The 13,064-nt window shown below is 38.3% G+C and overlaps 2 protein-coding genes and 1 pseudogene across 3 annotated transcripts in view; 2 read left to right on the top strand and 1 right to left on the bottom strand.

Moving 5' to 3' along the window:
* LOC308189781 (nuclear pore complex protein Nup153-like) overlaps positions 1–656 on the top strand; it is a 12,011-nt gene extending 11,355 nt beyond the window's left edge. Inside the window, exon 7 of the mRNA XM_080580250.1 lies at positions 112–656. Within this exon, the coding sequence (XP_080436376.1) occupies positions 112–192 (81 nt within the window). The 3' untranslated portion in view covers positions 193–656. The remainder of the gene's footprint in view (positions 1–111) is intronic.
* Positions 1–13,064, bottom strand: part of LOC308189794 (tRNA selenocysteine 1-associated protein 1-like) — a 216,967-nt gene that overhangs the window by 94,218 nt on the left and 109,685 nt on the right. The gene's annotated exons all lie outside the window — the stretch shown is intronic.
* Positions 8,355–12,970, top strand: LOC308189462 (nuclear pore complex protein Nup153-like; annotated as a pseudogene). The gene is made up of 3 exons (XR_013956125.1): positions 8,355–8,612; positions 9,863–9,955; positions 12,232–12,970. The product of XR_013956125.1 is annotated as a nuclear pore complex protein Nup153-like (transcript).

Raw genomic sequence — 13,064 nt, 5'->3', positions numbered from 1 at the left:
CGCTGTATTGTGTAAGTTGACCATGAACCCCCACATTTTTGTTGCAGGGAACCCTCTCTCTCAGGAAAAAAAAATTGCCCTCTAATATTTATGCTTTGTTTTTTCCCTTAGCCTCCGGACATAGATAAACCGGATATTACTGACTTCCAGTCCAAACGAAGAAAGGTAAGAACCAATAATGTCTTAAGCTGAGGTAGATAACTTTTTCAATGCTTTATCACTATTAGAAAAATTTTCTCAAACCTCAGTGACAACATAGACATCAAATCAAGTTAATATTGGCATGTCTCCACAGTAGATGATGGGCTGTGAAGATTACTCAGGTTAAGAATTATGTTATCTTTGTAAGTTGAGAGCAACAGCTCTAGAACACACCAAGTCGTTTTATCTTGTCCCCCAACTTGGGGTGAAGCTGCATATTAAAATTCCTCTTGAGGCAAGTTTTCTCTTGAAGAAATGATCACAAATAGAAAAATACTGATTGAGTGGTCATATAGACTTTGTACAGACTTCCGTGTTCATTCGGGCACAGAAAACTAATTTTTCTGCTTTTTATCACCATTCAAAGTAAAGAGGAGGAAAATTGTTAATTTCCGACGCTATAAATCTTACGCTCCTAAATTCCTATTTGGAGGTAGCACAGAACTGGTGATAATGCTGTGGTAAAGCATGATTTCCTTTCATTTTATTTAAAAATGAAAACTAGTCATCTTTTTTTGATGACTTTAGTTAGGGGTATCCTTGGGCTTATTAAATTGCAAAACCCTTAAATGACCACTTGAGGATCAGGTGACTGAAGGAAATAACAAGATGTGCAAACTTTTCATCTTCTGTTCTAATGAGCAAAGGGACAGTGTCTCAAGAAGTTTCTGTGCTAATTCCTTGATTGGATGGATGTATAATTAAGTTTACAATCACTTCAGAGTTTACAAACATCTCAGATTTCCTGGACCATCTTTTCACCATCTGCCAAATTACAAGGGCATGGAGAAGTGAAGTATATCATAAATATTATCCAAATAACTAAAACCAAATCTGGTGTGAATTCTCAGTTATATTATAGCAATACACCTGTGATAAGGCATTAAGAAAGATCTGCCAGATTTGCAACAGAGAGCCTGAAATTGTCAGCCACTAAATGAATGTTGCACGCAGCTGTCAGTGGGTGAAAGGAGATAGATTGTCTATTCATAATACTAGAATTCATAATGGTGGCGGGAGAAGGGTAGCCCGCGATGAGAAGCAATTATTTGCTGAGGAGACGATCGTGTGTTTTCCTGCTAAAGTGAACATGCGGTTGACGGAACACTTGTGCACTCGGGCTAAACTTCTGCAGTGGGTAGCAGTGATGTGGTATTTTTCTTATTTCAAGGAACTGTACCAGGCAGAATAGCTCTTGGTGTATTAAATGCCTAACTGGGGGAATTAATATTTTTCTTTTTTACCTTTAAAACCAGCAATGAACCATCGTTCACTCAAAGTAGATTTGTGAACTTACATAAAACATGTCTTATTCAAGGTTTCAAACTGAATGTAATATTTTTTAGAAAGATGCATTTTTGTATACTTTAGAGAGAGTGTGAATCCTATTACTAAGAGCTGGGAGATACTGTGAAATTAAAGCTGCAGCGTAAACAAAAATTTCCTGTTGGTATTGATTTGAACAATAGCATGCTTCCTAAGACTGTATTTTCTGATCCTTAAGACCGCAGGCGGAGCCATCGGTAAATCTTGTAGCCTTTAGGGTTTGTTTTCTGTCTGACAGTTCAGTTAAGTCAGTTTTGCAGAACACGCAGTGGTCTGTGTTAAAAATTAACTCTGGTCTGTGAAAATGCTTTGAAAAGGGAAGTCAAACCCACTACTTGAAGTGCATCTAATGCACATGTAAAGCATTGGATCATATTTTAATGAATGAGATTATTGTAAGATTGACAAGTTGTTTTTTTTGAGTGTGTTCTATTGTTTGTGTAACTTTGAAGAGGGAAAATGTAGGGAATGTGAAGCCCAGAAGCCTGTATAATTAGTTACTTAACACTTCGAATGTTAAATTAATGAATTAAGCTACTAAAAAAAAAAAATCACAGTGTGGGCAGAGGAAAAGATAGGAGCATATTCTAGGAACATGGGTTATTTTAATTATGGTAGCATGAATTATTTTGTCTATGAAGCTAACTGCCAAATTTTGAAATGGAATTCAGTCAGACTTTGGCTACTTATATATAGCTTTATGGATTTCGTTACTGGTTTTCTGGTGATTTCCCTCAAGACAAGTTGAACGGTCTTTAGAATTTTCAAATTGTATTCACTGAGTGCCAAGACCGATGGGGGGAGGTTTATAGTTCTGTAATTTGTTTTCATCAATAAATATTGGAATTAATTTGGGTGGACGTAAGGATAAATTGATTGCTGTTTCCCTTTCAAAGCTGGAATCCCAGAATGCATTCCAGCCTCCACCTGTTAAGAGACTTGTGACACCAACAGTAAACCGTCAACCGATGCGTTATACGCGGTATTCTGAACCATCACCGACTTCAACTACTCAGTCCAGCAAAATTTGCCAGAGAGTAGACACAAAGTTCCAAGTGAGTACATTTTTGAGTCCTTATGTGCCTGTTTTTTTTTTCCAGTCTTGGAATGTTTCTCAAACCAATTGTTATCCTATCTTTGCAAAAAGTACTGATAGTATGTTTGAGGCGAGCTTTAAGGCAGTGGGAACCATTGTGAAATAGATTGAGCTTTTATGGATTTCATTCTGTTTTTGGAACACTGAGTCATCCTGTTCTCAGTGAAAGAATATTAAAAGACAGAAATGTTTTCCTTTTATATTCTCATGTACACAAAGCTGTCACTGATGAAACATGCTCGTGTTCTGTGTAAACTATTCCAGGTGAGCTATGTGCTTCAAGTGAGAGTTCTGACAATGTGCTGAGTTATCGTTTTTGATTGCTTTGGAGTAGATGGAGTCTGATAAATTTTCCATAAAATTAAATGGGCATCTCTTTCTGCGAAAACATCTGTGTTTCCAGTATCGGTCTGAGTGTACAAATGACCACGTGTTAAGTGTATGGGCTTTTTAGGCTGGAAATCAAAGTGGACAGTAATACTGGTTGCTTATTGCTTTTAACTCTTTCAATCTCTGTATTGTTTAGCCAGCACAATCTCCATTTGGTTCTAAAGTTCTAAAATGAATGTAGCAGCAACTGCTTAGTTTTTAGGGGGGTAGAGGTTTTTTTTTTTTTTCTTGTTTGTTGATAAATGATAGAAAACAGAAAAGTATGTCCCTTTTACGGGGCTGGTAAACACAAGTTTTGATGAAAACTCTCCCCCCCACACACACAATTTTTGTCATTTTGTTTAAAATAATTACTTTCTTTGTTAGAGGATTTGACAAATTTGATTTAGTGTTCTATCAGTTTGTCCTCAATGCTGAGTGAAGCAGTGATGCTTACTTTAGCCCCAAAATTTAACTGAACTGTACCCACAATGCTGAATTAGGGAACAACGTTAAGTAGGTGAGGTGTATTCAGTGCTATAAAATTAAAAATAAATAAATAAAATAAAAACCACAAAAAAACACATTAAGTGGTTGTTGGTACTTTGTGTAATCTGTACATAGTCAGCTAACTCTTGAACTAAACTTAACTTGCAGGGGATGAGAGAGAAGACTTTGCCTGCAGAACAGCGAGCAGAACCATCTGAAAGGTATGACATCTATTAATTTAAAACTTACTTGAAGGAAGAAAGAAATCTCCTTTTTCAGTACGGTCTGCACCTGAAAGGTGGTGACAGTTCTCAGTAAAAGGAATGGGAAATCCAATGAAAATTTTGTATTTTGAGGCAGCTGCAAAGTCTGGATTGTGTTTGAAGATCAATATAACTTTGAGAAAATTGTTGTTTTTATGAAAGGAAGGAAGATGAGCAAGAATAAAACTACTGATACACCACTTTTTATCCCAAGTTTATCTTCTGAGTAGGATACGAAGATGGGAAACAAGGCACGTTATAATGCTGTATCCACAGAAAGGATCTTTGCTATTGGAGGCCTAATTTTTTCCTTCTACAGGAAATATGGCTCATTTTGTAGTTTAACTAAATCTGTAGTGTTACAAATTTTGCTTTGACAGATATTTCATGGTTTATAACTCAGTTTACTTATAACAAAATAATTTGTCCCTCCTAATGTTCCCTAGGGGAAAAGCTATTAGTTTTAGCTATTTAATTGCTTGCAGTTTGAAAGCTCTGTCCTAATGGGATGATTCTTTCTGAAGTATTCTTTAGAAGGTGAAGTAGGGGAAGTGAGTTACAGTTCAGGAGGATGTTTATTGATGTGTTTTTTTCTTTATTTTTTAAGCAAAAACATGGAGGAAGGTTTATGATTTATTATTCTTTTTTTTAATACTCCTCTCATGATGAAGTTAATTGTCTGCTTTGAGTTCACATGAAGACCATGTGTTCTTTAGAATCATTTGAGGCCAAATGCTAACTCATCTCTAAAATAAAAAAAATCCAGCAGAATTAATTGAATTTCTTCTTGAGGAGACTGCTTTGTGTTATACTGCTTTCTTGGTTTAGGTCAAATGAATTATCCTCCAGATAATATTGATGGCTTTTCCTTCTGGGCAAATGGTGTTTTGGGTAATAATGCTTGAGTTAAGAGACTTTGCACTCGGTTTTTAGGGGGTCGCTCTTTTCAAAGAACAGTAGCAGGGAATTTTGTTGACTCTATGCTCATCTGCCAAGCAATTCTTATGTGACCATGGGCATTCTTTGGCTTGCAGAAAGAACTCAACACTTTGTTTTGGCATCTAAAAGTTGGACTTCACAACAACCACCTTTTTAGGGGTGGAAGCGACTGGCTTTAAGGTTCTGGTACAGGTGCAATCAGGTGCTGGGTTTTAATTATGTTTTTTTCAAACTGTTCTAAATTGTCTTTGCTAGAACTCCTTTCTACTTCTCCATTTAGGAAGGAGATACAGAAAACTCACACTGCTTTTGATTTCGTTCACAAAGTTTATTGCAGTGCCCTACCTTTTGTTTGTAGAGTAGGTAGTGGTGGTAGTGTTTTTTGTGATGCTGGTCTCTGTTGGGTGCCATGTTCTGGAGCAGGAGCACCACACTGATCTGCTGGCAAGAGTCCCTTTGGACAGTTGAGTTGGAATACTCAGTAAATCTCTGGCCCACCAATGCTATATATCTATGTGTGTGTGTGTGTGTGTATATATATTTTATATCCTGAGTCCAATTGCAGATTAGACTTGCTTGAAGGCTGACAACTGTCTTTGCCCCCTTGAAGCTCACAGGTGTTAACAGAAAGAGGAATATGGGCTATTACGGGCAAGCGATAGTTGTCTGAATGAAGATCTATTTTGATGTAAGACTTTTTTCAGAATTCTAATGGATTGACAGTTTGGATTAGAGAAAAGTCTGAGCATATGCCTTAGGGATCTGTCTTCCTCTATGCAGTTACAGTGCTAAGCAGGCTGTTGTCAAGTATTTGACAAGTTTAGACCAGTTCTCCTCCTCAGTATTGTGGGAGTTTGACCTGGTGTCTTCCAGTGCGATCTAATGCACTTTTGTACTGACTGACTGATTGGCTGCAAGATAAGCTTTGATGTCACAGTTTTTCCAGGCATACTTCATTTTCTTGCCATAGTACTTTTGTTAGAGTTATTCCCTATTCCACTTCTGGTTTGGGTTATTTTTTCCCCATTTGCTCTTGGATTAGGGTATCTTTCTGGTTTTGAGCTAGGCTTTTTGAAGTACCAGAAAAATGCCTTTGTATGCCTTACAAAAGGGATCTGTATTCATGTCTGAAAAGACTTCTGGAATGTTGGCATACCCAAACACCTCTGCTGTTCCTGCTGATGGCCACATGAAAGCCAGAGCTGCTTCTGAAGCTTAGGCCATATTACCTTGCCACACAAGTCTAAGGCGTCCCTATTCTATCAGAGCTGTTGGCAGTGTTTCCCATGTGTATGTGTGCATATGTGCACTCTTTCTGTATTTTTGTGAGCTGTTCTTTTATATCCCTGCAAAAGATACACGTGCATCGCAGAATCAGAGAACCGGTCCTATTTAAAGGAAGCACTGGAAAATAACAATCTAAATCAGCTCTTCTATTTCAGGTCTTCTGGCTTAGTCATTGTTCCCATGTGAACGGTGCACTTATGTATGTCCTTTTCATTGCTGCTGTTAATAAAGTTTTTCCTATTTAGAACATCAAGTATTTACCAGCGTTTAGCAACTTGTGAGACAGCTTTAGTTTTTTTCTGATCAGCAGGTTTCAATTCTAGGACTAATAACAGCTCTAATATCTTGAAAAAACAATTTGGCTGGTAATTTTTTTTTCTCTTGTTTCCCCCAACTTCTGTACTGTCGTGTGCTAGCAATGTGACCAGCTACAAATTCAGTACTGCTGCGTCCAATGGTCTGTCTTCAGGAGTGAGTAGCGGAGGCGGCAAAATGACAAGGGAAAGAGGAATACACTATTTATCAAGAGCTGTACAAGAACAGGTAAGTGACTCTTAAATTAATTGCTGTCACTGAGCTTACTGAAGTAACTAGCTAAGTGTGTCAGTTTTATTGCATCATAGTAAATTATAACAATACCGCTTTATTTTTGCATTGTTTTTGTTTTCTTGTGGGTTTCAGAGCAGGCTCCAATTGATTTCCTGTGTTTGAATACCTGAACTTTGCTTATGTAATTTTGAAATTTTTAATTCTCTTACCTTGGAGATTCTTCAAACTATAACATTTCTCGTTAGCAATTGAATGAATGAGTCCTAAGAAGAGAAGTAATGTTTTGGTGAAGGTTTGTATAGTTTTTCTACAGGAATGATACTTGAAACGAGTGCCAAGTATAAAAAGAAAAAAAAAGCTTAATTTTTGGTTTCATATTTAAGTCATACAGAAAGATACAGGCCAAGAGTGTGAAAAAGAGTAGTAGAAGAGAGCATTCTGCATGTCTGCTAACGATGACTCAGTTTTTGATACTCACCAAACTCATTGTGAGAGAGTTTTTTTCTCATTTTAATAGGAAAAATCTATTCCATAAAACTATGACCATGAATATTCAGATTATTTTTTCTTTTATTGGATGTTATATAAGCTGCCTGTAAGTTTATTTCAGTATTTACGTTAACATTAAGTATTTAATTAATATTAAGTTAATATTAAGTATTTAAGTTAATTTAAGTTTCAAATCATTAAATGGGACTTCCGGATGATGCAATATAAAGAAATCGTATACACTGTTGTTTATTCCTGTAACACAAATAAAATAATGGTCCAAATATCAAAAGTTCCATAAACTTTTCAAATCAAAACTGTGAAACAGATGTAAGCTACAGGATGCACTGAATATCAGTAGTACCAACTTACATCCCTGCCTAGTCATTTCTAAGTAGATCATGATAGTACTGTACAAATTTTGGTCAGATTTTCTATGCCATTTAAAACATAACTCATCCAATCTTAGTAATCAAATAAAGTAAGTGGCAGGGATGAAAATTGAAGTTGTTAAGAGGCTGTTTTCTGATTTTTATATTTGCATCCTGATACATGGTATAGACTGTATTTACCAGAACACAATCTTCAGGGCTGTTAGTCTGACTTTCTTTGGTGCTTTTTGTGTTTAGTTTGGTTGTTGAACCTACCTGCTTCTTTAAACATTACCTTTTTCCACGTTCACTGCTGTAGTGACTTTAGAAACTTTGGCAGCTATCCTGCCTAATTTTGCAAGAGGAACACTTTCTCACTTGTCTTGAGAGTGTACTCTTAATTGAAGCCATGTGAGGGTAGTTAGAAAGGATGATGCTTCTCCAGAGCTTTGATGACTAAAGTATAGAAAAGAAAGAAAAAAAATGTGATCTGTGCCTCTCTGTTCTGCACAGGTTTTGAGTTAACTTTCAGTGTTCTTGCTGTACAGTTGTTGAATAGAGTATAATGTGGAAGCAGGCCTGCCATAAATTAAAATGACGTGGTAGACAGAGGTGGGGAGATCGGGATTTCTTCTGGAAACTTGCTTTCTCTTAATTTGTATGGATTTTTGTTCTATTTAATTTTGTTAATAAATTGGGTGCGATGGGGTGAGAAAGTAGTATGTCTTGTATAAGAAAAATTAAAATTTGCAACTTTAGGAAGTGGAGGAACCAGTGCTACCGAACATACCCCTACCCATCAGTGCTGCATCGCTGCCTCAGTTCAATTCTAGTTTCGTTGGTAGTAGCGCTGTCTCAGCGTCACCGAGCGCTGTTTCAACAGCAGCAATGAGCACGGCAACTCCAGCAGCTGCGACGGGCATGGCAAATCCATCAGAGGTGGAGGGCATGACAGATCCATCAGAGGTGGAGGGCATGACAGATCCATCAGAGGTGGAGGACTTGACAGATCTATCAGAGGAGGAGGTGGAGGACATGATATATACAACGGCGACGTCGGGCATAACGTGTTCAACAGTGCCCTCAGGCTTGACATATCCAATAATGGCGGCGGGCATGCCATATCTACTGAAGACAAAGGACAAGGCAAAGTCAACAGTGGCAACGACAAGCGTGGCAAATTCAACGGAGGCGGCAGGCATGGCAGATGCAGCAGCGACGGCGGCGGGCAAGGTAAATCTTTATGCTATAAATAATGTTTACAATGAGTATACTGCTTTATTGCGAGTTGACTTTTTCTGTGGTGCTCGTGAAACTAACAAATATTAGTTTCTACGCAGCTGAATGAATTGGGGTTGTATGCCAGTTTGGGCAAAAGGCATAAATGTTTTGATTCTGCTTCTCTCAGTCTTAGAGCCTGCCAACTCCCATTTAACGTGATTGTATAACTGCTTCAAATGCTGTGGAAGTCTGCGGGGGAAGGGGGGTGTGGACTTTATGCCAAGTTATTTATAGTGGTTTTGGCAGGGGTAGAGTTAATTTTCTTCGTAGTAGATGATGCTAGATGATGCTGTGTTGCAGATTTGTGAGCAAAACAGTGTTGGTAAGGCACTGGTGTTTTAGCTGTTGCTGAGCAGTGCTTACACAGTGACAAGTCCTTTTCTGTGTCTCACGCTGCCCTGCCAGCGAGGAGGTCGGGGATGCACAAGAGGCTGGGAGGGCACTCAGCCAGGACAGCGGAGCCCAGAGGACCGAAGGGATATTCCACACCATTTAGCATCGTGCTCAGCAATAAATGCTGGGGGAAAGAAGGGGAAGGAGTGGGGAGTATGTACAGGGTTATGGCATTTGTCTTTCCAGGTAGCCATTACATGCGATGAGTCATTAATGCTACCTCAAATTTAACAACTTTACTTCTTTACTTCCAGTTCTTTTCCCTGTTCCATTTGGAGGGAGTGAGCGAGTGGCTGTGTGGTGCTTAGTTGCCTGCAATGGTTAAACCACAACTTTATTTAAGTTATTAACTTAGAGGTAACGTGGTCATATAAGCCTCACATAGAATGAGCCTAGGGTGCAATAATTGGCATATTATTGCAATAAAATAAACATTAATCTGTTCCAGAGTACTTGAAATATTTTTTGTACGGTTTGAAGTAGATAGCTGCTTTAACATGTTGAGGTGTTTGCTGAAGTTCTTGGAGTATCATTGGGCTGAGTTTGCCATTCTTCAGCTTCCTGGCTTGCTTTTCCGTGCATTTAGACCTAAGTAGCATCTCCAGCTTTTCCTCTCAGTTTCTGGAATTTGGTTTTGAAGATATTGTCCTATACCCACTTGGAAACTTCCCTGTGTTTTATTATTACTTTTATCTGCAAAATAACTCAAACATCAGGTTTTTCGACGTCACTGCGGGACTTCTGTTGGGTAGTGAATTCAGGTAGTTGTTGCTCTTAAATATAAACCTTTAATTCTTTTGAAAATACAGATACAACCAACAAGTACTGTTAGCAGTCCTGAGTTCGCGTTTTCATCTCCAGTTGTGAAATCTACTGAGGCAGAAGTGCTACCTCCGTCTTCTGTAAGTAAAATAATAAAGGAGCTTGACTTTTTTTCTTAGGCATTTAGTAGGCTGTTGCAGAACACTAAAGCAGAATCTGCCTTGATGGAGAAAAGTATGTAGGCTTCTGGCTTATAATTTGTCATTCAGCATGCGTGCTACAAATGTGAAGAGCAGCTTTCAGATTTGGTTTTGTGTGTGCATTCGATTGAAGTTCCTGTGGCTTGAGAATCTGAAAAACCTCTCTTGTTCATAGCAGATTGGGTTTACATTTAGTGTTCCCGTTGTAAAATCGGCAGAACTTTCTGGACCCAGTGGTACTCCAGTGACGCCCTTTCTTACCCTAGGTAACTGAAACTTTAGCACTTCAGATCTGAAGTGCTGATTTTCCTTTTTTTCTTTATTAAATCTTCAATCTGTCCTGTCTGCGCATGCTAGCAATTCCAGGCAGTGTTGGACTTCTGCAGTATTTTTCCAGTGACAGATCTGCTTTTATAATTTTTGTTTTGTTTTGTTGCTTTTTGTTTTGCTTGTAATCATAAAGCATTGCAAAGTAAGTAGAATTTGTGAAGATTCTTATGTGAGAAGCATGAAAGCTGGAAATTCTTGTTTCTAACAAAAGTGAGTATAATCTGCTCTAACTAGGTCACATTGTGAAAGCTGTTTTTGTTTTCTTTTGTTTCAAAAGACACCACCACCTCAACCAACATCAACACACAGAAAGAGGAGGTCAAAGATTTTGCTGGTGGTCCCTTCACCACTGCCCACGTATTAAAGGAAGGAAGCGTCTTAGACGTTCTAAAAAATCCTGGTGAGATAATGAACTCCTTTTAAAAAGATGCTGCAAAAAATACGCTAGCATTTTTTATTAAAAAAAAAACAACACACGACTTACGGTTAATAGAGTATCTGCTATAAATATGAATGTAGGAGAGCATTACATTAAGCGCTGCGTTTGTTAGGTTTGTTAGGTCTGCCCCCTTCTATTCTAAGTGGTGTTTGTTGCTGGAAGTAAAACTGCAAGATGAAAAGCAGATGGGTTGCATCTCCTTTACGTGTTAGGATGTAATTGTAAATGAGGTACTAAGAGAATTAGCCAGATAATCGGTGTTTCATTTTAAGTAAATACAATTTGTGGAATTGAAAAGGAAATGTTTGTAAAACTCAACACTCCTGTCCCACCTTCAGCCCAGGTGAAGAAAGAATAGGAAAGAGCTTCAGTTCCAAATACATGGCGAAAGCTGCGAATCTTTGGGCCTTAGCTTACAATGGCTCCTGTGGATTAAAATTTAAACTGCAAACAGAAGTGGAGTGTTTTACGTTAAAAACCCTTTTCTGAATTTGGTTTTTAAGAAATTGCAATTGTTTTCAACAGTTTCATAAAGTGTGTCTGTGGAAAAGATATCTTTTAAGAAAAAGGGCTTTATTGAGCTTGATCTTTTCCCAAAAGTCTTCTTCTAACTTACATACTTGTTAAGAAGGCAGCACATTTCTCTACTGGAAAGAGCTAAGTGAGAGAAAATACATTGTGCATTTTGTTTAAGGAAAGACCTCTGAGTGAAGTGACATTCACTTTCTTTATCGGTTTAAAAGAAGCAGAATCTAAATCCACATTGTTCAAAGACTTCATTTTTGACTAAAAAAAAAACAACAAACAAACCACAAAACAACTATGTTCAAGGTAGATTTACAAGCAACTTGAGCTGCTGTTTAAGATGCATTTCCTTTAGTCTTTCTGTATTAGTAGCTTGTCTTTTCTGTTAAAATTGCCACCTTTTAAATAAGGAGTTGTCCTGTGTCCGATGCATTTTGAAAAAGATTATAGAAAATTAGACAGTTGTTCAATTGTCTTGAGTTTTTATTATTTAATTAATATTCAGCATCTGTGGGAAAATACCGTATGGATTGCTGCTCCGAGTACAAACTTCTGTACAGTTACTGGAGTAGATCTGAGTCATCTGCTACGGAAGGAGGAGCTTTAGAAATTTGATTCGATTGGGCATCGCGTCTTAATCAAATTGTATTATTTCCATTCCACGTTGGACTGTCAGATTTCAGTCAGCTACTGTCTGTTTGTACTTGTATCGACCAGTGAAAATGTTGATTTAAAGCTTGCTTGGAAACAAAGAGTTAAATGAAGCTTTAACGAAATGTTCTGTTGTGACCCAGTGCAGCAGATGAAATTTCATCCGTTTCGATAAGATTTCTGGGGACTTCCTGTTGCGCTCGGTCTGAATGTCTAGTTGTAACCATTGGCACCTGAGTTGAAATTTTTGCCCTCTAGTAAAGTCACTTAGTTACATGTAGTGAGGTGCTGCGCTAACAGGAAGACTTTTTTTTCTTGCTTCCTAGACTTTGGATTGTTGAAAACACGCTCTTCTACGTCTGCACAACCTACGACAAGCACAGTGGTTTATACTAGGCCTGCAATAACAACTTTTTCTGCAGGTAAAGAGACTTCTAAACAAGCATCGTACTGGCAATCTGATACATGTGACCCTTTTCTGCAAAACAAAGACATAAAGGACAAATGTGTAACTTGTCAAGCTACTAAAGCCTCAACAGTTGAGAGTATGAAACAGACAGTAAGTTCAAGTCAATGCGACACCTCAAAGCCAGCAGCGCCCCCAGCAGGGATGCTGGGCTTTGGAGACAAATTCAAAACAGTACCTGGAACGTGGGATTGTGATACATGTCTTGTCCAAAACAAACCGGAAGCTACAAAATGTATAGCATGTGAGACACCAAAACCTGGAACGGGAGTAATGCCTGCTCTGACATGACCAGTGGTCACAGACAGCTCGGTGACAGTGACATCCTCCTCGAGCAGCACTGACACAACAGCCACTCTGGGCTTTGGAGACAAATTTAAGAAGGCGAAAGGCTCTTGGGACTGTGGAATATGCCTTGTACCAAATAAGACGGAAGATAACAAATGTGTAGCCTGTCAGTCTGAGAAACCAGGTATGGTCCTTTTTTTCCTGTTGTTTCCATCCTAGCCTCTGTGAATCTTGTACAGAATAAAAGTACGTTGCATATATGGAATATTTTAAGCAACACGATTCCCAGGTACGGTTGATGGGTTAGCGGCTGTCTGCAGGATTGGTTTACAGGCACTTCAGAGGTCTCA

This window comes from Anser brachyrhynchus (assembly GCF_964034855.1).
Source record: "Anser brachyrhynchus genome assembly, chromosome: 2".
In the NCBI taxonomy this organism is placed as follows: Eukaryota; Metazoa; Chordata; class Aves; order Anseriformes; family Anatidae; genus Anser; species Anser brachyrhynchus.
The sequence above is the reverse complement of the archived record's forward strand: the minus strand, read 5'-3'. Positions and strand labels throughout refer to the sequence as shown.